The sequence below is a fragment of the Choristoneura fumiferana genome, chromosome 2, assembly GCF_025370935.1.
Source record: "Choristoneura fumiferana chromosome 2, NRCan_CFum_1, whole genome shotgun sequence".
In the NCBI taxonomy this organism is placed as follows: Eukaryota; Metazoa; Arthropoda; class Insecta; order Lepidoptera; family Tortricidae; genus Choristoneura; species Choristoneura fumiferana.
The window spans coordinates 14100212-14127294 of NC_133473.1; the positions used below are offsets into that span (position 1 = coordinate 14100212).

A 27083-nucleotide genomic window follows, 5' to 3' on the forward strand; every position below is an offset into this window, starting at 1 on the left:
TATTTATAGACGCCAAAATAATTTGTTCTTTCATGCGAACAGGCACTTGTATGCTAAAATATACCTATTAGCACCCTAGAAATTAACTAATAAAACGCGTAATGCTATTATATGTGTATGTGAGTTTTTTTGCTTTTAATATAATTAAAACAAAATATACTCAGCGGCACAAAATTTGGCCCACTCTACATTCAAAATGAGCTATTACTGCATACATTCGAAGGCCAGATTTTAAAACAGACACAGTCAAACTCATAACATATACTTACTGACTTTTTAATCTAAATAGGTTTGTGCAAAATTATCTTGTACTAATTAATAATGGATAAAACTAATTAACCTGTCATTAACCTAATAAGGAACTAAAATGTCGTCCTGATTCCTGGTAACAATTATCTACCTCTATATCTAGCGAATTCGTTCTCAGTTATGTTACTCTTCCGTCTCAGGATTCATTTCCACGTTATTTCTTGCTTATTTATCTAGTAATCTTGAAGGCTGGTTGAACTTGAGAATGGGGATGGATTTGAGAATTGATCGCGACGCTACGGCGGGTTGGCGCCTTGCCAGTCTCGCACGCCCCGTAAAGATTAAGTTGAAAACACACTGGCATAGTTTCCATAGTATTAGTTTCATGTACCTAACGTGTGTGTAGCTCACCTTTCTTTACGTATTCCAGGTTCTCTGTTCTAGTGAAAAGTTCATATGTCAAAATTCATGCAAAAATTTCATGTCTAAACATAAAAGTCGCTCAACAACTTAACACCTTCCTTTAAGAATTATCATAACACGAAAAAGAAAATAACCTACCTATTAATTAATTATTTACCCGTCTGTTTATTTAAGCGTGTTATTTTTCTTATTTTTAACGAATTTTTTTGACTGTGTCCTTCACAGTTCGCACGTTAGTACCTACTAATGTTGAAATTTTGTTGGATCGATGTACTTGGGACAAATTGCGTCATTTGTTTTTATTGCGTGAGTTGAGAAAGCCCAGAAGTTCCACCAGGTATTACCAGAAATATTTTTCCTCTGATTTCAGCTGCCAGTAAACTCTTACCTGACATTTATTTTTCTTGAGGGATGGAAACTTGATGGACAACAATTTTAAAGTAAGAGAAAAAACTCCTGTCAGAAAATGTTACGCCACAATATCATCTGGTTACTTTAGGGTTCTCATAAAAATGAATAAATTTCTACTGCTTTTATAGCTGTCCACCTACGGGCATGCTTCCACATCGTAAATAACTTGAAACTTATGTCTTTCATTCCGGAACTCATAAAATATGTCGAGCGAGGGAGCAATGCAAAGAATTTTCTTAATCAGACGAATCCCTGTATTTAGCAGTCAGTGTTGATGTTACAAACCCGGGTTGTTCGTGCAAGTCTGATTTATCAAAGTACATTTGAATGTAGATGGACGCTGCCATCCGCGCTCGAGAGGATTACGTGAAGGATCGGTGCAATTAAGCCTTAACGGTTGGCAAGTTATTTCGGCTAAGTTCGAGTGAGTGTTCGACGCTTGAATACGAATCGTTGAGGCCCACACCCTACTGATAGAACTGATACAATCTTTTGTTCTGCCTTGAATCCTCGTTAGGTCAAAAAGTTTGGCTCACATTTATATTATACGTTCGCAATGCGACGGCATTGTTAGCCGAACCGAGAACTAGTTCCCTCGGGATATAATTTCGCTGCAACATTGACTGCGCTAGTAAAATTTAACAAGGCCTATGTGAACGTAACGAGATGTCCGCAGCTCTTTGTTATTATTTTATTTGTGGGGATTTTGGTAACCATGTTTTTTCGTAAGTGCCTGTGAAGAAAGCAGTAGCTATGAGTAGGTTTGGTGTTTTTATGAAGCTAGTAAAATTTGAAAAAAATGTGGCTCGACGTGGATACATCAGAGGTCAATTTTGCCGCTGTCTAGTGTATTTTACAGTTATTCGATAAAAAAAAAACTGGAACTCGAAATTGTTGTTGTTTCTTTAAAAAAATATGGCTCTGTCCATTGAGGACAATTTTGCCAGTGTCTAGTAGTTTTTGCCGTTGTACGGTACAAAAATTCTAGAAAACGAAATATGAAAGGTAATGGTGGATGAACGATGACAGCGCGAATCCAAATTAAAAGAGGTAATTTTGGAATTGAACGATGACACTCTTTGGATGACAGTGCGTATTTAAAACTAAAATTATTTTAGAGCTAAATGTAGGTTTTATACAAAGCTACTTAGCGTGTTTATTGAAGCGAAGTGTCATATTATTTTGACAATGTTACATAATCACAACAAGATAGCGTCAATTTGACAGAAACGAGTGTGAGAAATAATAAATTCTACATTTTTGGAGAGACTTTTATTTCAGATCGAGTATAGAAACAAAGCATAATTATCATAATGTCATCCCCATTGGCTTCGGAATCCCGTACCCTTAAGAAGCGACAGCTTCCTAAACTCATGGCTTGCATGACAAAATCAAGTCTGGAAAATATGAGAAATAAAGCTCTATTCTGCTTAGACGTCCTCGATGCGAAGGGAATCCGAAGGTAACTATTAAAAGTCGTAAGTTGACTGCTAATAATTCTCTAAGGCCGTTTAATTTCCTGTAATTTGAAAAACATGCTATTTTGGTCGCTGACATGTAGCAACTATCCCTTTTCAACCCGAAGGTAAACAAGAGGGGTGTATGTTCCATGTCCACGATAAACGCTAGTGTGCTAGGGTCTCCGCAATACCTTCTTTAATTTCTACTCCAACATAATAAGCGCCTATAACTTTAACATCATTTTAATTACAGACGTAAACAACCGCTGCACGAGTGCCTTATTCTGGAGATGCGAGAGGCAGGCTTTTCAGAGTCTTCAGATTATTTACAAGATATTCTTTACGATAATGTGCAGTTAGTTAATGAAGATGACATCGGTATTGTGGTGGATCTTAGAACGAGAGAAGATTATTTAGAGCATATCTCGGCTATGCTCGTGAAAGCTGAAAAGTTACGGGATAATGGTAATTGCTTTAATAGTATATGGTAACTTACAGCTATATTTACTGACGCGATGGTCCATAAAACAGCAGAGTGGTCATACCACCCACTTGCTCGTTTGCCATCCAGTTAAATAAAAAAAGACATTAGTTTATATCTTTATCAGATTATGCAGTCTTCAAATTCCTTCAAAATATTTCAACACGTGTTTGAGCTACTGATGTGCCAAAGGAAACTTTCCAAAATTGCGGAATTTTTCATTAAGTATAGGAAAATTTCGAAAACTTTTTACAATTTTGTATGGAGATTGAAACTTTCCGTTTCTTAAATAAATAAATAAATATCACGAGACAATTCACACCAATTGACCTAGTCCCAAAGTAAGCTTAGCAAAGCTTGGGTTATGGGTACTAAACAATGGTTATCCATAATACATGGATAGATATAGATACATACTTAAAAGATATAGATACATAATTAAATACATATAAATAATAATAATAATAATAATAATAAATATAAATTTCCTATATTTCTTGTGAAAATTTCCAAAATTTTCCGAGATCTTTTACTACTTTTGGAAACTATCTGCAACTTGCACATCTGTAGTTTGAGCTCGTTTGACTAAACACCTCTGTAAATATGTTTTTTGGCTCTTTATAATTGTGGTTAGCAAATTTTTTTTCTAATTTGTGTTCTAATGATATTTCATGTGCATAAAGAACTACTTGTTCTATGCAAATAGGTAAATCTTCTATCTTGTTTGCTAAATTAAGAAAAATATATGTTAATATAATTATTATAATTAAGAAGTGGGTACAAAGGTGACAGAGTTTTCACCTGTGTACCCACTCAGAACAGACAGAAAATTCCGTTCCTTAGCAAAGCGCTTTGTTGATATACATACATAATTTATATGTTTTACCGTGCCCCGTCAAGGGCCGTGCGCAGTCTCAGTACTGTGTATTGTGTAATGTGAATCTACCTACCTTTTACTCGCAACCGTGTTTTGCTAATAATAGGAGTACAACACCAAATGGGAGCTCCACTTTAACCTTATAATCTTACAATTATAAGTTAGGACAAGAAAAAACGAATGTATAATTTTATATTGAAGGTGAAATAAAAAAGGAGAGTATTTGTTTATTGAATCTTGCCCTGGAATATGCTGAAAAAGGAAAAGGAATATTATGGCTTGCTGAAAAATTCTACATGGCCGCCATTGCTATTGCTAGTCAGTTCCTGATCGATGGCGGACGCCAAAAAGGATGCTGCAAATATCATTACGCTAAATTCTTGTTGGATAAATGTAAGTATATTATGTTATGTATTTAAGAATGTAGGTATGCTGTGGTGGCCTAGTGGTTTGAGCTATGGCCTTTCAAGCAGAAGGTCTTAGTTTCGAGCCAGGGCTCGAATCTTTGAATTTTTCTGAATTTATGGTGACATAACATTTTAAATTTACCATGAACATTACGGTGAAGGAAAACACTGTAAAGCAACCTGCATATACTTGCGAAGAAATGTAATGGTGTGTGTGAAGTTCACAAACCGCACTGGGCCCGCGTGGGAACTACGACTTAAGCTATCTCATTCTGAAAGGAGGCCTGTGCCCACATATGTAGGCCGAGAGGATGATGATGAACATTCTCAACACCAACGACTCACTGTTCAATTAAACTTAATTTAATTCAAATATAATTTGGACGATTAGGTACTGTTAATATTTAGCAGAATTAATCCAGTTGCTATGGGTAAGCTCAGTGGCAATACTAGCAATGGCAATGCTTTATTGGGTATGTATTATAAGACCGACAAATCATAATACCTACAGTTGAAATGTCGACGCATAACACATCGAAATTCAGAATACCGAATGTACAAAATACCGACAACCGATACACCGAAGGTCGAAATATCTATTTTTAAATGACCGAAAGTACAAAATCCCGAAAATGGGGTATGTATTATAATACCGAAAAATCATATTACCTACAGTTGAAATATCGACACTTAACAAATCGAAATTCAGAATACCGAAAGTACAAAATACCGAAACTAAAAAAAAGTTTGATATGTGCGAGCGAGCGAAGCGAGCGAGCAAGACGGTTCGAGGCAAAAGCGACTTGGATAGGTTAGGTTCAGAAGGCTACGCTAACGCTTCGCTCCCGCCTTAGCCTTCGATGTTAGGTTTTTTTTTATAGCAGCCCGGATAATATTGCTTCACAAATGATCTTTGCTGTTGAATCTTATCCAACCTACTTTCTTAGTGGCAGTTAAGTATCTTGCCTGCTATAAAATAAAACCTAACATCGAAGGCTAAGGCGGGAACTACGCTCCGCTTCGTTCCCGCCTTAGCCTTCTGAACCTAACCTATCCGAGTCGCTTCTGCTGCGAACCGTCGTGCTCGCTCGCTTCGCTTGCTCGCACAAATCTTTTCCTGCTATATTTGTTTCGTCTTTGGTATAACGGCAGTTTCGGTATTTCGATTTTCGATATATTGATTGTCGATTATTTTACTTGTAGTGATTATGACTGTTCGGCATTATGAGTTTTCGACCTTTCGAGTGTAGGTATTTTGATCTTCGGGATTGTAGTCTTCGGGTTTTAGGCTGCCGGTCAAATGTACTTTCGGGATTTCAAACTTTCGGTCATATATCCATTCGACGTTTTAATATTCGGCCTTCCGTCCATAGGTCTTGTGAAATTCGGTCTTTCGTTTATCGGTATTATAATACATACCCACTTTATTAGAGCTATTTTCTTCTCTGTTTTAATTACCATTTTCTATTTGCTAAGGCAATGGCAATAAGCAATTCATTGGAGCTCTATATTACATAATCAATGGTAGAAAATTTGGCCCACTCTACATACAAAATTGCCTATTATTGCATACATTTGAGGGCCAGACTTTTGGCCGCTCAGTATATAAATACTTACCTAATTTAAAGTCACTGGAATTGAGTCAAAATTCATTAACAAGATTAAGAACGAGCAAAAATTAACAAAACATATAGGTATGAAGAAAGACTAATAAAAACCTTGTAAAAAGCATACAGAAGTCAAGTTTGGTCAGTGTGGTAGCTACCGATAAAGGCACAGTTACTCATTCAACCGCCAAGATGGGTAGGTATGTTTCCGATTGTAGAACCTACTGTGGCCGTTGCTTGTATACGTATAGAATCCATAAATAAACTACACGTGGTATACATATTTTAATAACCGGATCAATGGGCACATAACTTGTTCCTTCGACAGTTTGAATCTGAGTTCTGAAAATATAACATTTCTTAGGTTTTCTGGACAAATTCAACTAGCTTTATATATTTTATAATTATTTTACCACCGTAAAAGTTATTGCTGCAAGAGGTGGTCTAGCCAGGTCCAATAAAACTTTTGTTTGAAAGCTTAGTAACATCGATTGCATAACAAAATAACAATTTTTTAGTACCTATTATAATATACAATATAGAAGAATGAGTAAATAAATTCCCGCATAGAAGTCTCTACTGTGATCTGTGATGTGTATTTCTGGTGAAGAACTACAGCAGGGCTACTACGAAACTCGAAGTTCGTATCGTACAGTTCCTCTCGCTCTCGTATTAAACAGTATAAGTGTTAGAGGGACCGCACGACACGAACTTCGAGTTTCGAAGTAGCCCTGCAGGACGTCATCGTCATTATTATATTACCATTCTGCTGTCGTAAAACCTAGAATTGTTTAAAATTCAAATGTTGTATTTTACTTATGCAAAGTAATTGTGTCAGTTCATTGATATGGACCTCCGCAAAGTAATGCCTGATTCAATAAATTACATTTAACTTACACATACGTTTAATGAAACGGTTTGTGAACGTAATTATTTAATAATGCCAATTTAACTTTTATTGCCATGCTGGTTGCATATTACAAATTAATTTGATTAGGTATCTATATGTCTCAGTTCCAGGAGCCGATACAGAAGAGCCATTTCAGATATTGACTGAAGTCAGGGACACTGCTATCGGAAAGGTAACATTCTTTCATTATATCCATTACACACCCGGGACTCAAAAAGGTGAAAATCACGTTTTTCATCTGTAATACCACGATAGAATTTTACAATGTGAGTTCTACTTTTTGCACATTTAGCGAAAAATATATGACATGTATGAAATTGGTATATTTTAATTGTGTTTTGAAATAGTACTATAGCGGTTGGTTACATTTAAACGGGATTGGTCGATGAAACGCATAGATTCATAATATTTTTTGCTGTAAAAAGCTGATAATACAGGGGTTAATAGTAGATTGTTGCACCAAGCAGAAAGTTATTTATTATTGCACCGAGTGCCGATTTGAAAAGCACAAGGGCAATATAAATTACTTAATGCGAGGTGCATAATCTGCTTTTTTCAACTATAACAGGAATAGAAGAGGAAAAAAAACTCGTGCTAAACAATGCATAGGAAAGAAATGTCACTAGCACTCGATGATTCCTTTTTTGTAAGTTTACATTCACACTCTCAAAAAATGTCCACGGAAAATTCGCAGGTTCCTGCCAATTTGTTTTATTTTTTAATTTCTTACTTTTTTTTGGCAGAGTTAGTAGCCAGTAGCGATAGATATTTTGGCTACTTACTGTTTTTGGTAGGATTGGTAGCAACAATTTTTTGTACGCAATCTGTCAAATTTCATAAGACCGTCAGGTTGAGCAACCTAACATAGATTTTTTTCACTATGCAGGCTAATTGTATAGCAAAAATACTTGTGTTACCTCGTTGGTGGTGCAATTAAAAAACATCTAAAACAATGCAATAAAGGATTTTCATACATTTTTTCTGCTCTAGAGCAGAAAAGTCCTGCTTTGTGCTGGGTATTTAGTGCAGTTATGATGATATTAAAGCATAGTTGGGAGAAAAATATTTTTTTATCATACAAAGTCTGGGGACATCAATGACGGTTTCTCGATTTACTGAAATAAGAGCTGCACTTTCTGTTAATTCTATAAGATCAAGATCTCCACGACACAGGCTGTGCCTAGTGTGGGGATTACTGCTTCTCTTGTTTTGTTGAATTTATTTTTTATGGTCAATACATTTATTATTATTATTATTTATTGTTATTTACGGCTACTTACCGTAAAATATTTAAAAAAGCTATCGTAAGTGATAGCCTATTTTTTCACGTTTTCCAAGTACAATGCAGTAAATTGATGTGATGTAGGTATTCCAAAATATGCATTTTAAGCATAAGCGTCGGAAATTTACGTATGCAAACTAAAGTATAATGACTCCACGTACATCTTTTATTACTAAGTACTTAATATTTTGCTACTCTGCGATCACATGGACAACACAGTTGCGGTTACATTACAAATACACGTATATACAGATTCACCTACGCCATACAAGATATTAAGACATTTCCACCAGAACATTATCTAAGCTTAACAGACAGCAAACACCAACCACCAAAAATTTACGTAGTCACTAGTAAACAATCGAATGCAAAAAGTACCCCTAATATTTTTGTTTAACCAAGAACCCTCTGGTTCTGCTTGATTTGAGTAGCGCATTTAATACCATTGGCTTCGTTTTACTTCTTAGTATCCTCAATTTTTCAAATATATCTTCATCTCAGTCCTTTTTACCTCTGTTCAACGACTGAGATAAAATTGCTTATCTGGATCTGAGTGAGGGGTTGCCTGACAAGCTTGACCGCCTTCAGAGTATGTGTAATTGATTCATTTTTGGACTTTCGTTACAGTCTAACTTCCGCGTAGGTAGGTACAGCTGAAGTGGTCAGTGGTCGCCTATCAGGGATCGTAAGAGCATCTATGTTCTGTCATCACTTTTCAACACTCTTTTTAATCTTTCTACTCCCATATACCCGAGCGTTTCAGCTATTTGGCTGTTGGCAGCCAGTACCGTTTAATGTCGAGTACCAATCTCCTTTAGATCAGTCTTTTTCTCTTCCAAAACATACTCTAAGTCCTTGGCAGTGCAATCCAGGCTGTGGATCGGTTACCGAAATGAATTTAATTACTGGCACTTGAGGTATCCCATCGTAAGCCTCTAGATTGTCAACGCATCTGCAATACCCCTGGTGTTGCAGATGTTTATGGGCGGGGGTGATCTCTTACCATCAGGAGACCCACTTGCTCGTTTGCCATCCAGTCGAATAAAAAATAAAGGTTTCTGTTCAATGATTTGACCACGTTTATAGAGCTTATTAGATTACCTTTATGAGATGAAAAATTGCTCCCCAAGGATATTGTATACGTAATCAATTTTCTGAGGCGAATATTCGAGGGACACGTAACGTAACACGTACGATACGCGAAATGGCTCATCAAATAATAAATCGTTATGATGATCTATTGTGCGGCCTAACGGATTTAATACGTGCCTCTAGTAATAGCTGGTAATGTAGCAAAAAATAGTTTAGCCTGTCATAGTGCCCCTCTGCTAGATAAAGGCTTCAGTTAACTCCACAATACCCGGTCTGGTGCAGCATATGAGACCACTTTACAGAACGAGTTAAAAGCAACTTTGTCGTTTTTCTTGCTAGTCAAGTTACTCGCGTAGTTTTTTTTTTATAGGTTGTAGTAATTTACGATACTCATCAATGAAATAAAATCTACTTACCTACATCTATTTTAACCTGCGAGTTTTAAGTTCTCAACGTTGATCGTTTATCGGAAGGTTTCCAAAAACGAACGTCGCAATTCAGGCTCGCTCTTCACTGAATTCGTCAATTATGACGTGACACTAACGCTCTACTGCTTCCTGATTGGTTCAAATTAGTTAATCTGGCCAGTTTTCTGTCTTGTGATTCGTAAAAAATATTCAATACTTGAAGATTTTTAAACTCGCTAAACTAATCTACGGAACTTACGGAAGTTTGACAATTAGAGTTTTTTTTTAATTATTTAACTACCACCACCATCTTGCTCGCTAATCCTGCCGTGAAGGAGCAGTGCTTGCACTGTTGTGTTTCGGCGTGGAGAGTAAGACAACCGGTGAAATTACTGGCACTTGAGGTATCCCTTCTTAGGCCTCTAGGTTGGCAACGCATCTGCAATCCCCCTGATGTTGCAGGTGTCTATGGGCGGTGGTGATTTCTTACCACCAGGAGACTCACTTGCTCGTTTGCCATCCAGTCGAATAAAAAAAAACTAAACTATGAATAACAATTTTGTGTTATTAATTTATTGATTTTAAAATATTGGTTACTTAGCCATTTTTTTCTCGTAGGTATAAAAAGTACCGTCTACAATCTCTAGCCCACTCCGCAAAGTCTCGTGGCCTTATCATATCACGTTACTCGGTATTATGTAACCATCGTATAAAAAAACTTTTGCAGAACCACAATCTTTACATTTACAATAACTTATTTTGAACCAATTAATTTAAGCAGCTCTTGAGACCTTATAGACTGAGAAAATATCTGGTTTTTAGCCAGGTAGGTGCCTCGGTCTTTTAGCTGTCGTGACCTTTCTATTCCTCTTATGTTTTGTCGAGGAGTGGTTTTCACATACAACTTAGGACGCCTTACATTTTATAGTTTTTTTACCCGACTGCAAGGGGGGTAATATGCTTTTATTTCAAGCAGGTAAAAATGTAGGTTAATAATTTATCCGTAAGATCTCCCATGTAACTTCTAAGGTAGTGTATACTCGCTTCAATATGTATGCTAAATATCTATCAAGTGAAGGTAGCGCACACAAATATTTATGAAATTTCCTTGCCACGACATCAGAGCGCCTTACACTAAGGGTTTCACGAAGAGCCTCATTAAAATTCAACGAAGGTACCTTCGTAACACTTTCCCATACTATACCTACAATATACCCACCCAAAGCCGTCTAAATGTCATAAATCAATTCGAAATTTTGTTAACTGTTCATCTTTTGTGGCGATGCTGTAACGTATTAATGCAAGTGACTTCTAAAATCCTATTAATCCTACTAATATTATAAATGCGAAAAGTTTGTGTGTGTGTGTGTGTGCGCAGTGTGTGAACATGTGTTTCTATTTGTCGACTAAATTATGGCTAATTAGGTATCTGTACGATATTACTAAATTGCTCTAATTGCGATATTGCAATGTCTAATCGGGTATTTGCAATCTCCAATCTACTGGCCCTGTTGTTTGTGTGCCACGTGCATGTGTATGTTAAGACCACGATTTAATAAATTTGGTATGTACTATATAGGCTACTTTTCATTGCGATATTCCCATGTAATCGATTTGCAATCTCAACTGATAGAGTTGCACTTTCCTAACTGGTTATTCCTAACTCGTCATATTCCTGATTCGTCATAATATTCTTAACTAGTCATTGTACAGTCAACTGAAATTATAAACACGTGCTTACAGTCGGTTACGTTAAGCTTTTTTTTGACTACCCAGAACCGATGTAATAAGTGCCCCAAATCGGTTCAGGGTGGTCATAAAAAAAACAACCATAACTTAACCGACTAAGATTTTGTCGAATAAAAACTTTGATCTGTTTCTGGCACTGTATTATGGTCCTTATCATTTACCACAGAGGATTTAAATATTTTAATTATTTTTGTGCAGGCAAATGTACATGGTATGACGAGTGGAATATGACGAATCAGGAATATAACACGTTAGGAATATAACCAGTTGTGAAAGTGTACAATTGTAAATATGACCAGTTAGGAATATGTCGAATCAGGAACAAATTAAAATGTGGCCCACTCTACATACATAATTACCTATTACTACATACATTTGAGGGCCAGATTTTTTGCCGCTCAGTATATTTGGTAATTTCCACATTGTCCTCATTCGGATGACCTGTTTTATTGAAGTCGCGGACAACATTTTTTTTTCATTTAGAGCTGGCCATTATACGAGCCTTCTGAAGAAAATCCGAAGGAAGAAGTGCCACCAGATACATTATTTCAAGCCACAGCAATTCAACTGCATCGAGTACTAATCGGTCAAGCGCGCCAAATTCGTAGCAAAGACCCTGGAAAGGCCGAAAGGCTCAGTCGGTTAGCAGAGAGGCGTGCGAAGGACGGTAAGTACTAAATTGTGTTTAAGCCCACCTAAATTCGGAAGTTCAGGACATAAAGCGGCGTTAGGAGTAATTGATACTGAGTACGCGTAGGTCAACGGGGAGCGCCCTTTTCTTTCACAATATCTTAAAGTTTTGAGTATCTTGCGTTAGTGTTGGGAAAGTGTTTTAAGGCGCTAGCGTAGCTACTCGTAGGTACGGGGGTTTGTGGATTTGGAGGGGGGCTTTTTTTTTATTAATATTGTATTGACCATATTTCTTGTCGTTTTATTTTATTGTTATATTGTACACTCTGCCCTCTCCCCCGAGAATGTTACAGTTATGTCAAAAGTTGTTATATATCATCGAGCCGCACCCGTACCGACGATAACATAGATGTACTCTTTTTTAATACAAATGATGTCATATTTGTTAGAATTGTTATGTAAGTTATAGAATCTATGGATTAGCCTGTTATGTTTTTTTTTGTTATTAACCTGTCCTCTCCCAGAGGCACAAATTTGTGCCCAAATTCCTTTGATCCTGTTATCCTGGGAGATGACAGATTAATATCAATAAATTATATAATTTAAATATCCCAGCACTTAACCCTTGGGAAGTCCCGCGCGCCACAGTGGTGCGTAACTAACTGTTCGGGATTTGTCATTCACTAGTATGACTGTTAACATTATTTTTCAGCTGACGAAACGGACAAAGTGGCCGAAGCGATAATCGAGATCGGAATCTGTCAGCTAGATATGAATAATTTGAATAATGCTCAAAAGACTTTCGAAAGGGCGTTTAAGATACATTCAGAGAGCAATAACATCGAGGGCCTGTGTGATTCTAGAATGCACATGGCAGCCGTTATGCAAAGGTATAACATGAAGAATGACATATGATTAGTATTTATCCAATCCTATCTATTCCCGTCGGGTACGGGAAAAAACATTTTCGGTAGATATTTTATAATGCGTGAAGGATATAGCCACCTTTTAGCCAGGAAAGTGAAATTTTGAACCCCTTTTCTCACTTTCACTCCGCGCCTCATACGCACCTACCGCTCACGGCTCTTGATCACATAAAGTGTTTCTTTTTTGCTTATATTTGAATTACTTGATGAATATTACAGAATGGGTGATCACGAAGCTGCAGCTCAGTTGTTGACAGAAATGGGTGCTATGGCAATGGAGTATGGTTTGAGGCGCCATTTGGGTCGAGCTCTGCATCTGCTAGGAGAGTTACACCTCAGAAGAGAGCGACCCGAATTGGGAACTCAGCATTTACAAGAGGCGTTCTTCTGCTTCATGGGATCTACTCGTACTTGGCAAGACGTTAGAATTTCCTTGTTCAGTATTTACTTGCTTACATTAAACAGTTGTAGTACCTATTGCATTTCTACGAGAAATGTGCGACGATGTGTTGCGATGAATGCGTTTGTTATGAACCAATACAAAAGCTTCATCAGTTTTCACTAGAGCTGTGCTGAGCAAGCATAGGTAAATGAAGTGTTTCCATTGGTTCATGCCATGACAAATACATTTCTCGCAATATATCGTCGCAGATCTCTGGTGAAAATGCAGAGAATAATTTTAATTGATTTAAAAATTACTAATAATGCAGGCAGAATGTAGAAAAAACTGGTTAAGAAACTAGTTTTTTTTTTCAGCCTTCGACTGAGAATAATGTAGACAAATAAAGTTGCTTCGAAGTGCTTCAATCTACAAAATAATGAATAACGTCCCTTCTTTTGTTTTATTAAGCTGCTTTGCGGCCATGGCTTCCTATGAAGTTGCAAATCACTGAAAAAATTAGACTATTATATTATGTATGAATTACGTAATTCACACAATAGTGATAAAAAAGTTTTAAAAAACGTAAATGCATGATATTTCCGAGATTAGGATGGTTGCTATTCCGATAACTTCAAATGACACTACGGTATCAGAATAAGTAGATTGATCATACCGATTTAATTATTTTAACAAATTTTGTATGTTTTTATGTTTCATACAGCATCCTACAGCCGCACAAGCTAAATCAAAGGTAATGTCGACGCTAGACGTCATCTACAAAGCAGATAAAAAAGAGGTGTACGAAGAAGAAGCCGAACAGGCCAGGCTCATGATGGCGATATCAGCGGGTGATTATTATTGATTATTTTATATTGAATGCTAAATGCGGCTGCTACAATCGAATCGACATCGTTTAAAATAAATATGTCAATGGAATTCACCTTAGTAAAAAAGTACGCACTTACCTATAATGTTGTAGCCTATCTGAAAGTTACTCCACACAAATTAATTTATTTTCGACAACGTTTGAGCCTGGCCATTGAACGCGAAAACGCTGCCCGTCTCCAGGGAACTATGCCGTCGACGGATATTAAATGTCTTGACAAAATGTCTACATTTATTCAAAATAAATTATGGTCATCTTCATCAGCCTACAGTAGTCCACTGCTGGACATAGGCCTCTTCCGTGGCGCGCCACAACACTCTGTCTTCAGCCCCTCGCATCCATCCGCCGCCAGCGACCCTCTTAAGGTCGTCCATCCACCGTGCCTCAGGACGCCCTACACTACGTTTTCCCGTCCATGGTCTGCATTCGAGGACTCGTCTGCTCCACCATTCATCGGTCCTGCGACAGACGTGGCCAGCCCAACGCCACTTCAGCGAACTAATTCTTTGAGCTACGTTGGTGACTTTCGTTCTTTGTCGGATAATCAAAAAGTATTCAACCAGTGCGTCCTACCAGTTTTAACCTACGGAACCGAAACGTGGACCTTGACTGCGGGGCTAATCCACAAATTCAAGGTCGCTCAGCGAGCTATGGAGAGAGCAATGCTAGGGGTTTCTTTGAAGGATAAAATCGGAGATCACATTATCCGACAAATTATGTTATGGTATAAAAAAAATAATTAAAGCAATGCATGAAAAATAAAAGTACCTACTTAGTAATAAATTAAATATTTAATTGAAGAAGAATTAACAAACGTTGACCATACCTAAATATCCTATGAATTTGCGCTATGTTCCACCAGAGATGTGCGAGGATGTATACGAGGAATGTGTTTGTCATGAACATCAATCAATAGAAATGCTTCATTAACCTATCTTCGTAAAACTAAGGTTACCGACATAGCCCGAAGAATTGCGAAACTCAAGTGGCAGCGGGCGGGGCACATTGCTCGCAGGACTGATGGCCGATGAGGTCAAAAGTTTCTCGGATGGCGTCCGCGGACCGGGAGACGAGCTGTCGGTAGGCCTCCAACAAGATGGAGCGACGACCTGGTTAAGATCGCGGGATCGCGGTGGATGCGAGAAGCACAAGACCGTTTTGAGAGCCTTGGGGGAGGCCTATGTCCAGCAGTGGACGTCTTTCGGCTGACATGATGATGATGAACCTATCTTCGTTTAGCGCATCTCTAGTGAAAATAGCTCGGTGGAGCGAGAATATGTTAAACTATAACTAAGTATAAATAAACGTGAATGAAACTCGCACTCCATCCTCGCATATCTCTGGTGCAAACGCAGCCTAAATAAAACTAAGTACGAATGATAATGTTTGATAATAGGAGGTTTATTGCTAATATGACTTCTAATTATCAATTGTGTTTAAATAAATTTGAATGTTGTTCTATATTTATCTGTTATTATCGGCACTATTATGCAACCCTTATTAGGAGGCTCTTACTATGAAAGAGGCCCAAACCCAGCACCTTGATGTCATCTGCTAAAGAATATTATAGTATCTATTACATACTACGGATACGGATACGGTATTCCGTGCGCTATGAAAAAATATTTCATTAAGCTAAAGATTTATCGTGAATAATGCTGTAAATGTATAGGAAAGCAGAGAAATCATCATCATTATCAGCCTACAGCAGTCCATTACAATGCTGAAGATAGGTCTCCATTGCGCCCTGCAGGGCTACTACAATACTCGAAATTCGAAGTTCGTGTCGTGCGGTCCCTCTGACACTTATACTATTTAATACGAGAGCGAGAAGGACGGTACGATACGAATTTCGAGTTTCGAGTTTCGTAGTAGCCCTGCCGTCCTCGACTAGACGCATCCAGCTTCTACCAGCAGTCTTTCGCAGATCGTCACTCCACCTGGCGTCCTACACTAAGTGTGCCTAGAAATGTCGCTGATTATTACATCTTTTCTTGATTATTCAGATTATTTCCTAGTATTCAAACTTTATTCTAGGACAAGAACGTATGGCCTCTTATTTTGCTTTATTAAGAGAGGCTGGAACTTGTTCCGTGGCACAAATAAAGTGTATAGAATGGAAATTATCAAACTCTCCTTGGTGGATTAAAAGGAACCATCACGATTTTTTGCCTTGTATGTGTCCAGCTCATAACCGGACCCCACTTGATGTTTTACGGTAAGAAAATCAATTTTCAATTTTTTTCCCTTCACACTTGCGCGTTAAAAGCGCCATAAGATGCTCTCTCATCTCTCTCTCGCATTGGCTTGGCAACTCTCTAAATAAATCTCGGGGGCCTTTTCTCTTGTATTATAGCCCGAGATTTGTATTTTTTTTATTGTTTCTGACATAGTTCAGGCAAAATTCAAAACTGATAGATAAATTTCAATTCTGTAATTATTTAATTACTTTAATTAAAATTCGTCATGGCTATTTGCAAATTATAACTATATATAATTTTTTTATATGGTTTGAGACTGGGAAAGGCAATGAAATCAGAGTTACAACCGTACCTTTTCATTACAAATGTGACGAAGAACATTGTATGATTCAATGATGATGGCCAAATTCAAATTCCAAATTGTTTATTGCATGTCACATCATGGTATGGAAATTATGAAACTCGATTCAGAAAACCCTTAACTTTTGACTTCGAGTTTCTAACATTGTGTCGTTCATATTTCCTTCTTTACATCCTTAAGAAACAATCTACTATGAAGGCCTAAAAACTCTCAGTATATTAAAATAAACTTTAAACTATTTCAGAACAAAACTTGAAATGAAGAAAAATGAGGAAATGAAGAAAAATAGCCTTGAATCCGATGTATCGCTTATGAGAATGGAAACTGTAGAGGATATCCAGAAACTTCGAAGTAGCTATCCCCGTATGTAGTTCGGTAAACAGTTTTAAGGTCAATCACAAAATCGAGCATCTTTGCCAATTTTTATTGGTTCATCATAAAAAGATAATAATTAACTATTTACAAAAATCATAATCCATATAATTTGAGCAAACGATACAACCACACAACCTGACACGATTGAGCAAATTACGTGTCCTTGCACCGCTATCGGGTCCATTTGTATCCTGTGAAGAATTCTACCACCATTTGATTCGTCGTCCTTAATATTTAACAATAATTTAGTCAGTACTGGTATCACAAGCTCTAATATAATTCTAAGAACTGCAAAAATGTCAACACTTATTACAAATTAAAGAAGGTACTAACAATTCATTAAATCGTTTGATTATTATTACAAAGTCCATGGATTAGCATGCCTTAGCAAAATTTTTGCGTGGCTGCAGCTTGACTTTGAAACCCTCAGCGCGCTTGAGGATGATGTCAGCCTGCAGTTTGAAGTCAGACTCCTTGAGGTCTGATTGTACGCGGAAATTCCTTAGGATCGTGGAGAGGATAATCTTCAACTTCAGCATGGCGTATTTACGTCCTGTTGATGATAATGATAAATATTAGCGGAAGTTCTTAAAGTTCTTAATGTGAAAAGTCTACAAAAGTGTGACAACTTACCGACGCAACTCCTAGGTCCAGCGGAGAAAGGCACGAAAGCGTAGTAGTGACGGTTGGCAGAGCGTTCAGGCAGGAAATTGTCGGGGTCGAATTTGTTAGGGTTGGGGTATACGTCGGGACGACGGTGCAGCTTGTATGTCGTGATGACTACGGTGGCACCAGCTGGCACTTTCTTGCCGTTGGATGCTGCAAATGAAAATAAACATTAGGGTGAGCCCAAGCATAAAAGAGAGAATTATACGCTAATCGCTGTCTCGTGAGAACTATGCCATTTAACTGGAATAAAACTATCCTAAGCCCTTCCCAGGTTTTGAAACTACATCCATATCATATAATATATCAAAAAAACGTAACAAAAAATTTAACCGACTATTTTTTGTAGTAGGTTAAATTTTTTGTTATAATTTTTTTTTCACGCTTTTTAGTGTAAAAGGTCTAAGATACAAAATTTTAATGTCAACTGCTCGTCACCTTGCATTATTGAGGAGGACCGGTGCTTCATCACCCGTTCCATTTCACCATATGCATTACGATGAGCTTAAATTGCTTAGCAACTGTGTTAAAGTAATTGAAATTCAACCCGTCAGGTTCTTGTTATTGAGTAGTCGCTCCGTTGGTAAAATGTGGTCTTCATCATTAGTTCTACTTCACCAAATGATGATATTCAAAAGCAAATGTACAGGTACTAAATATATCGAAATTACCATAGGTGTCCCTACATTATTTGAAGAGTTCTCTCGGTTTCCTTAGGCTCCAATCATCAGATCCTGATTTGGTGCTTATGGTACCTAATTGAAAGCATTCCTAGCTGAACAAAAAAAATTTTTTGAAATCGGTTCATAAATGACGGAGTTCTGAGGTAACACTCATCAAAATAAATACGACCGACTTGATAACCTCCTTTTTTGAAGTCGGTTAATAATATAGCGGTTCAATTGCGAAGATATAACAGACTAAGTAACAGACAGACAGACCGTGTTACTTTTCGAATTTATATATTATTATGGATTCACAAATAGGTACTTACGCAGAGTGATATCTTGCTTGATATGACGAGCAATAATTGGTACTGGTGGGTACATTCTGAGGGTCTCCATCAGACACCTTTCGAGGTATTTCATCTCAAGCGTATCCTGGAAGGTGGCAGGGCGGTCGGAGTCTCCGAAGATCTGGTCGAGCTCTTCGATAACTTTGTCTTGGATGTCTTGGTGAACGCCCATCATCGACAAGAAGAAGCTGCTACCGGCAGCAGTGGTGTCATGACCCTAAAGTAAAATATGAAATTTTACTGTCCATACAAAAAAGTTTGAAAAAGTTTGAAATGAAAAAAATAGTTAAATTCTTAATCACCTCGAACATAATGGTGTCGACTTGTTCTTTGATTTCCTCATCAGAGATAACAACTCCACTCTGAGAACTCTCCAAAAGCAGGTCAAGGAAAGCAAGACGCTTCTTCTGTCCAACATCATTGTCCTCAACGTCCAAGTCGTCTTTCAGACCAGCGGCTTGGCCGAAGGACAGACCCTCAACGGATGTGTCCTTAACGGTAGTTTCCGAAGATGATGAGCTGTCGTGGTACTCTTCCAAGATGGTAGTTTTCTTGCCAGATTTGAACTCCTCCTTCTTCCTTAAAATGACCTGAAACCAATTTTTTGTCATATTAGTATTTACTTTACTGACTTGTTGAAAAAAGTTTGGAAATGATAGTCATGATTAATACCTTTTTAGTTAGTCCGTGGATGGTATCAAGAAGCTTAGTTTGAACCTTGGCGTATTGTGTGAAGTTGAACAGGAATTCCGGTCTCAGCCAGATCTTGGTGTGTCTCAGATGAAGGATATCGCACATCTTCATTACAGCCATAGCGTATTCAAAGCCACTTTGGTCTTGGGTGCTCTTGCTTACTCCCATAGCGGTTTCTGTAGCAAATATTAATGTTTATTTCCTCTCAAAGTGAAAAGAGCTATTAACCTTCAAAGGATTAGACGTGTTGCTTAACGAGGATTGTAATGCGTGCTTGTAACAGTCAGCGCCGCTGATGGCGAAAACTGCCCATTAGGCGTTGCGACGTGCGAACGTGGGGGGTCGCTAAACTTGACACGCGGTTCACCTTCTACACATGTTTCCTCTTAGTATGCCATAAAGTAGTAAATGTATGATTCTCGGTACTACTCGTATTATTCCTCTTTAAACGTATTATTATAAGGAAGTTGTTCCGCATAATTAGTCTAATTGCAGTTGTTTACATCGTCCGAAGGTAAAGCAGTGCACAACTGCACACTACGAGTATGCTCTAGTTACGCTGATCTAATAAAATGTAGGTAATCTTATCTTCGGAGTACACATACTCATATAATTGCGACTTATTCGTGAAACCTGATACAAAATATTTCCAACAGCATTTCAACACAAAGGACCATCCATCAGATCGTTGCAAATAGGTAGGAATTAAAAGCGTTTGACGTTATTCGCGATTTTATAAATATCCTTAGATGTGTCATGGAAAGCTGGTGAACTTTACAACATCCGATACAAACGGGTTTATTATTTAAATGAGTCTGAACACGAAGTGGATTTGCTAACGTCACTATCAAATGACGTGTCATCATAATTGTTGCAAACTTATTATTCTGATAATCTGCTATACCTATCTGCGCAGTTTTATGGCAAGGATGTGTATGTATTAAATATTTCTTGGTGTAATAGGTATATATTTTCGGAACGTATGTGCTAGCTTCATTGATTTCGCAAATGGTTGAACATTGGCGAGCAATTTGCGCGAAGATCACGGATCGTGAATGCGGGCGATGCCTGTGTTGTCACCCGCGTGGACAGCGACGTGACGAGACATTGGAATAGCTTTTTATTTCTACTATAAGATACGTGGACCATGTCAAAATTTAGGGCGTTTCATTGACCAATAAATACCTAATGTAATGGTTACTTCTAAAGCTTTCAGAACGAAACAGTTTTTCTGTAGCGAAAAATCTGTATTTCTAATGTCTTTTCAAAATCTGATAAGCAGCTCGACGAGTTTGCAATAATCTCTTTATGATTTTGAACTATTCGCCGATTTGAATAAAATTGGCATAAGCACGTCCCAGGTCAGTCAAACGAGAAAATGGTAATTTAATTTCGCAAGAAATACTTTAGATGATGTACTTACAGTCGAGTTCAAAAGTAGCTGAACAGATAAGTGCGTTGTGACTTTCAGTACCTACCAAAGGTACCTACCTAATTTGAAATATGACAAATTATCCCAGTACTTTGAGCTCAACTGTATGTGTACCTTTTACGATCGGTGTTCTCTTAGGCAACGATGCATGATAATAAACATGTTGTAAAATCTACAATTTGATTAATATCATTCAATCAACATTTGTTCGAATAGAAATATACGACGAGATTATCATCACTAATAGGATAAAAATAAAATAAACCACTCACTAGGTAACAGACAGGTCTTAACAGACAATTTAATTAATAGGTTCTTGATTGGTTTTCTAATTGTAAATATGACGAATATCCTTATCTTAGTGAATTAATGAATTTTAACGTGGGTTGACTTCTAATCATTGATGCTGTAGACATCAAGTTCCCTTTTTGTCTCATTTTGTGTGTTTATAAGTATAGATAAAAAACGTACCAAGCAGGATTTCGACAGTGCATTCACTCATGTAGTCATGGCAATCGAAATCAGCGCTCTCCTTCTTCAATTTTTCAACAACAGTTCTGGAATTGGCATTGAACAGATCGATGAAACTTTTCAGGACGTTCAAGTGGAAAGTCGGAGCGATCAATTTACGGTGAGAACGCCACTTTTGACCTGATGCAAACAAAAAAATGTTAGTGTTTTTCATATTATGTACTTACTGCAAGAGGTACAAACCATGTTTGAGTACTCACCAGTACTGATGAGAAGACCGTTTCCAAGCCAGGGCTTGAAGAATCTGTAGTCGTCAGCCTTGTCAATGAGGACGTGGCTGCTGAGAATCAGTTCAACGTCCCGGGGGTCGTACAGGAACACCATCAGTCTGGGTCCAATCCACAGCTTTACCATACCCTGCTTGTCGTAGGACATGCTCTTGTTGACGAGGTTCTTGAAGATATCTGTAAAGTGATACGTGATGAGTTGATGAGAATTTTGTGAAGCATATCAATTTAACTATGCAGATCGCCAACGAGACATTTTTATTTTCGCATGATTTTTCTGTTATCAAATTTAAGTATGTGCAGATTTATCTAAAATTCTAGAAGTAGAATTTGCTTGTTTACCGTCTGAGCCGCCGGTAAATTCTAGTGCGTTTCCGATGAGGGGTAGGCCAGGGGGTCCGTCGATCTTCTCAGCCAGTTCATACATGTGCCTTCTGGACATTCTCCAGTAAGCGTACCATAAGATCAGGGCTGGCACCAGGAGCATGTAGAACAGGCTGGTTGCCGCCCATGTGCTGCTTGCGGCAACACTTTCTGCTGCTGCGTAACTCATCTTGGAAAGATTTTAGATCTGTAAAAAAAAACATTAGATCAATAATATTGATTAATGTACCTATCCGTGGAAAATCCCTTGTTTGTTATAAACTCGTGCATTGAATACGGCTCGAAGTCACGTATAGCACATCTTTTTTTTTTAAAGCCTTGACCAGTTTTTATATAGTAAATTACGAATGATATTTTAGGAACTCTTCAAATACCATAGTTACATAGCTATAATTAACCAAAAATATATTTTACCATCCAAAAGTTCAACATCATTTGCACTTCTTAAAATACCAAATACCTACCTACCACAGTCACTTGTAAATCATTGTGAGAGTTAGCCTAATTTTTTTTCTGATATAAAATTGATATTAAAAATGGTAAAGCACTCTCTTGGTCGACTGTACGTCACGGAAAATCTTCAAATTATTGAAACAGGTTAGGTCAGACTCGTGCAGTGACGACAGTGAAACTGGTCTGATATGCAAATGTAGTCGCTGTTATTATTATTACTAAATTGATTGTTCAAATTATTTAAACTAGGATAATACGTAATAAGATTACCTGTATATTCTATAAGTAATTAAAGCTTCATTGGCTAAACATAATAAATTATAAACGTCAAAATTTTTGAGGGCAGATGAATCGATGTTTGGTTGTTTGTGGCTCTTTTACCTACACAAATCAAAATGGATTTTGATGACATTAGCCACATAAGTAGTTTATAACCTAGGCTTCTTTTAACTCAAGGAAATCATATAGGCTCTGCGGTATGGCAGCCCGAACCCGAGGAAGTTACGGGAAACATTCATATTTAAGTAAGTATAAGTTGGTTGCGAAGTCTTTGAAAAACGGAAATAGTTAAGTGTAGGTATCAAATGCAATAAAACCATGTTGTTTACCTTTTGCAATAGTTAATTTACTGTGTAGGTAAGCATATTATGATAACTATGTAGTTAATTATTACTATAGCCTCATAATCAAGGTACGGATAACTTGTTTTGCATCTGAAGGCACTTCGCAGTAACAAGCTAATTTAAAATCGCATATGAGGGTCCTGCAAATGCATAGTTGTAGGTACTGCAATTTCATAGTAGATATGACATCTGCAGTTTGAGAATGAAAGTGACAATGAAAGTAAATGTTCGGTATTAGAATACACTACTTATCTCCGTTAGTACGAATGGTACCTATGGTAATTTAATTGATTTATGAGATTTTCATGAACAATTCAAACACTCACACACACACACACACACACAAGTACACAACTTTAAGACTCGAAGATAGCTGTAACTATGTGCGGGATTTTGATTTAATTATGAACTTTTATGATATTAAAGGCCACTAGAGACGATCTGTATTCCAACAGCAACGATACTATGCCAACTGCAGACTGCCCAAATTTTTTCCACTGCAGTACCATTGCAGTTGGGAAAATTGTACGCTAGCTGCGATTGAAATGGGGCAGCCAGCCGACTCGGCAGTTCGCAATTACGATGCAATGGAATGTAGAACGTCTGTATGACCCTAAATATTTTCTTTAATCAGATACGGCGTGTTGTATGATCGTGTATTTATTTGAGCCCAAGATGATACTCGAGATACGATATGCCAAATTTATACGAATAGGTACTCTTAGGGTGTGATATTAATTTCTTTGTCGACTAGGTAGATATTTCATATCCATAGACGTTTCTTAAATTATTGTATCTATAACTCTTGGAATTATACGCTACAACCTGTTGCCCGCGAATCCGTTCGCGTAGAATTATGCAACCGCCGGAACTATGCAATTATCCGGGATAAAAACTATCCTATGTCCTTCCCCGAGATTCAAACTATCTGTGTACCGAATTTCATCTTAATCGGCTCAGCGGTTTTGGCGTGATGGAGTAACAAACAAACAAACAAAAAACAAACAGACTTTCAAACTTTTGCATTTATAATATTAGTGGGATAACTATTCGACCCCGATAAAGTTTTATTGAATAACTATTTAAGTTCATAAACAACTATCTCGTCTATGTTGTGAAACGTTTGCTTGAAACATCGTGAGTCTTTAAAATTGGCAGTAAACAATATTGACCTTCATCTAATAACTGAGCGAAATCTATAATTTAGTTTCTTTCACAAGGGTTTACGAAATGCGACATAATTATGTCGAAATTAAAATGTGACTTTTTTGCTCTTTAATATATGAGTTCAAAAAAGCTTTACGTGATTCACCAAATACTTGTTCACCAAATAATAAGTATAGGAAAAGTACATAATTATTTAATATAGGTTAAACATTGACAATTAGTTTTTAACGAATGGATTTCTCAGGTTTCATTCATAGTTTTAGCTGCGAAACAAAATTTTAAGCTTTCTTTCATTCAACGTTTTGTTATATCAATATTAGTTCATCCATTTAAAACTTAAAGCTTTACTTAAATATGCCATTGGCAATGGCACAAGAATTTAACCTCTAAGCTCTTATCAGCTTTAATAAACAGCACGTAAACATTAAAAAAAATAGATTATAGTCTCACAATTATCTTATATTTACTTATTCCTGAGCAAGTCATATATGTTAAAGGGACCGAAAGGACGGAACGCAGGATTTTTAAGTAAAAATAATAAAATATTATTTGATTCATGGTGGTGCCAATATGGTGATTAGGCACGTAACATATTTATGGAAGTACAAAAGTTTAAACATATAAAGAAAATAGAGATTCTAATAATATTACGTCGCAAGATGGTGTTGATTTATATGAACAGTTAATTTTTATTTTCAATCAGATTTATACCATTTAAAAATTTGTACAGCTTATTTCTTAACATAAGACATTAATAAAATTAAATTGTATGCCTCTTTAGGCTTTCAAAAATACACTGAACCAAAAAACAATATAAATAAAAACTGATGATGGAAACACAAACTAACTCACAAAAAAAAATAAAGATTAGTTTTGATTCCAAATCTATCACAAAATCAAACCTATTTTGATTAAAAATGTCACTAATATACAAAACCGATTAATAAACTCAAATGCTCCCTACCTTTATTTTTGTTTAACACCCTCTAGTCCGGTTGACACTTTAATAATCACTAGCACGAGTGCCCCAAAGGACGCCGCCGTCGATGTCTCAAGTGAGACTATTTACGAAACTCCAGCGCACCCATCTAATATACACGCTCGTGGCGTCACTAGCCGACATGACAATGTGCCTGAAGTCGTCCATAATCAATACATATTATGCAAATGTTTCGGTTTCGCGTAAATCATTTGTTATTCGATTGTGGTCATGACAATTAAAAAATCACAGTTCCAAAGTGCCCGTTGGACCCAGTGAATGGTAATAAAGTTTGAAGGAAAGTTTAGTAACTGCGCAACTGTAGCGTGTTTTGTTTCCTGTTAGGTATCGATACGGGATGTGTTGGTGGAACTTTCAAACAATTGCAGCCCATCATAACAGCATGAAACTAAACTTATACCTAGTATCGTATCATTCTATATTGTTATTACGTTTACCACAAAAAACTTTAATTTTGTTCAGTTTGTTGAAAAACACGTGAATGTTTTGCGATGTGAATTTCAAGTTCTTCTATAGCTCTTTCTTCACTTTTTGGAAGCTTTTGTAAAGCTACCACTGTTCGTTTTCCTACATATAGGTGAATTGTATTCAATTTTTTTTTAGTTAATTCACTTATTTATTTTATAAAATAAAATTACAAATATACTTCGCTAAACTGCAAAACAGTTGGCAAAGACAGCACTCTTTGTTTTATTATGTATTTAATTAAATCGTATTACCTCTATGCACAGTACACTATCATACTCTTGGCTAACCATTCTAAACTGAACATTAGATATCTAAATTTTCTTTATTTAGACGACCAGATGGCCTAGTGGTTAGAGAACCTGACTACGAAGCTTGAGGTCCCGGGTTCGATTTCCGTGTCGGGGCAGATATTTGTATGAAAAATACGAATGTTTGTTCTCGGGTCTTGGGTGTTTACTATGTATGTAAGTATGTATCTATCTATATAATTATATTTATCCGTTGCTTAGTACCCATAACACAAGCTTTGCTAAGCTTACTTTGGGACTAGGTCAATTGGTGTGAATTGTCCCGTGATATTTATTTTATTTATTTAATTTTTATGGAAGGTATCCATACACGCTTTTAATTTAGTATTAAATATTATCTTGTCAACGCACTCCGTCTCATCGAACAATTTATTGAATATTCGTGGTACAGCCAGCAGCAGAAGTGGATAAGAGGTTACTGTGCTCAAAATAATCTAAATACGACTCTACTACCAAGGTACAGTACTTTCATTGTAGCATGGTGCGGGTGACAGCTGTCAATATCACAAGACTGAAGATGTCATCATTAATCCGATTATTACGCTAATTTTGATGAGAATATTAGTAAAATTCTAGGTTGGTATATTATTTGCCACTTAAGTAATGCTAAACGGAGCGAGTTTGCAAGAATATTCGTTACTTATACCAATTGCAGGTGGTAGGACCTTGTGCAAGGTCCGCCCGGATTGCTACCACCGTCTTGCTCGCTAATCCTGCCGTGAAACAGCAATGCTTGCACTGTTGTGTTTCGGCGTGGAGAGTAAGACAGCCGGTGAAATTACTGGCACTTGAGGTATCCCATCTTAGGCCTCTAGGTTGGCAACGCATCTGCAATCCCCCTGGTGTTGCAGGTGTCTATGGGCGGTGGTGATCTCTTATCATCAGGAGACCCACTTGCTCGTTTGCCATCCAGTTGAATAAAAAAAAAAATAAGTACCGATATAACTCAAGAGCCATTAGGCCCCATCACTAAACGAATCTCTGGTATTACGTTACATAC

The 27083-nt window shown here is 37.1% G+C and overlaps 2 protein-coding genes across 2 annotated transcripts; one reads left to right on the forward strand and one right to left on the reverse strand.

The window, feature by feature from the left end:
- Positions 1–2291: 2291 nt before the first annotated feature.
- Positions 2292–16794, forward strand: LOC141444261 (uncharacterized). The gene is made up of 9 exons (XM_074109756.1): positions 2292–2545; positions 2797–3008; positions 4103–4294; positions 6930–6997; positions 11839–12022; positions 12698–12875; positions 13131–13332; positions 14015–14141; positions 16217–16794. The coding sequence occupies exons 1-9, from the start codon at positions 2397–2399 to the stop codon at positions 16399–16401; spliced, it is 1497 nt and encodes a 498-aa protein (XP_073965857.1). The 5' UTR covers positions 2292–2396; the 3' UTR covers positions 16402–16794.
- A 357-nt stretch (positions 16795–17151) lies between these two features.
- On the reverse strand, positions 17152–25382 carry Cyp4g15 (Cytochrome P450 4g15). The gene is made up of 9 exons (XM_074109743.1): positions 25272–25382; positions 22023–22251; positions 21654–21857; positions 21394–21573; positions 19470–19666; positions 19100–19387; positions 18777–19014; positions 17750–17935; positions 17152–17669 (listed from the first exon to the last, which is right to left on the reverse strand). The coding sequence occupies exons 2-9, from the start codon at positions 22231–22233 to the stop codon at positions 17491–17493; spliced, it is 1683 nt and encodes a 560-aa protein (XP_073965844.1). The 5' UTR covers positions 22234–22251; positions 25272–25382; the 3' UTR covers positions 17152–17490.
- Positions 25383–27083: the final 1701 nt, after the last annotated feature.

Bases quoted from the DNA above. Each gene is read 5' to 3' on its own strand.
- LOC141444261 (XM_074109756.1), top strand. From the start codon at position 2,397: ATGTCATCCCCATTGGCTTCGGAATCCCGTACCCTTAAGAAGCGACAG. The intron at 12,023-12,697 runs GTAAGTACTAAA...ATTATTTTTCAG, and splicing joins AGAGAGGCGTGCGAAGGACG to CTGACGAAACGGACAAAGTG. The intron at 12,876-13,130 runs GTATAACATGAA...TGAATATTACAG, and splicing joins ATGGCAGCCGTTATGCAAAG to AATGGGTGATCACGAAGCTG.
- Cyp4g15 (XM_074109743.1), bottom strand. From the start codon at position 22,233: ATGAGTTACGCAGCAGCAGAAAGTGTTGCCGCAAGCAGCACATGGGCG. The intron at 21,858-22,022 runs GTAAACAAGCAA...ATCACTTTACAG, and splicing joins ATTTACCGGCGGCTCAGACG to ATATCTTCAAGAACCTCGTC. The intron at 21,574-21,653 runs GTGAGTACTCAA...TGTTTGCATCAG, and splicing joins CGGTCTTCTCATCAGTACTG to GTCAAAAGTGGCGTTCTCAC.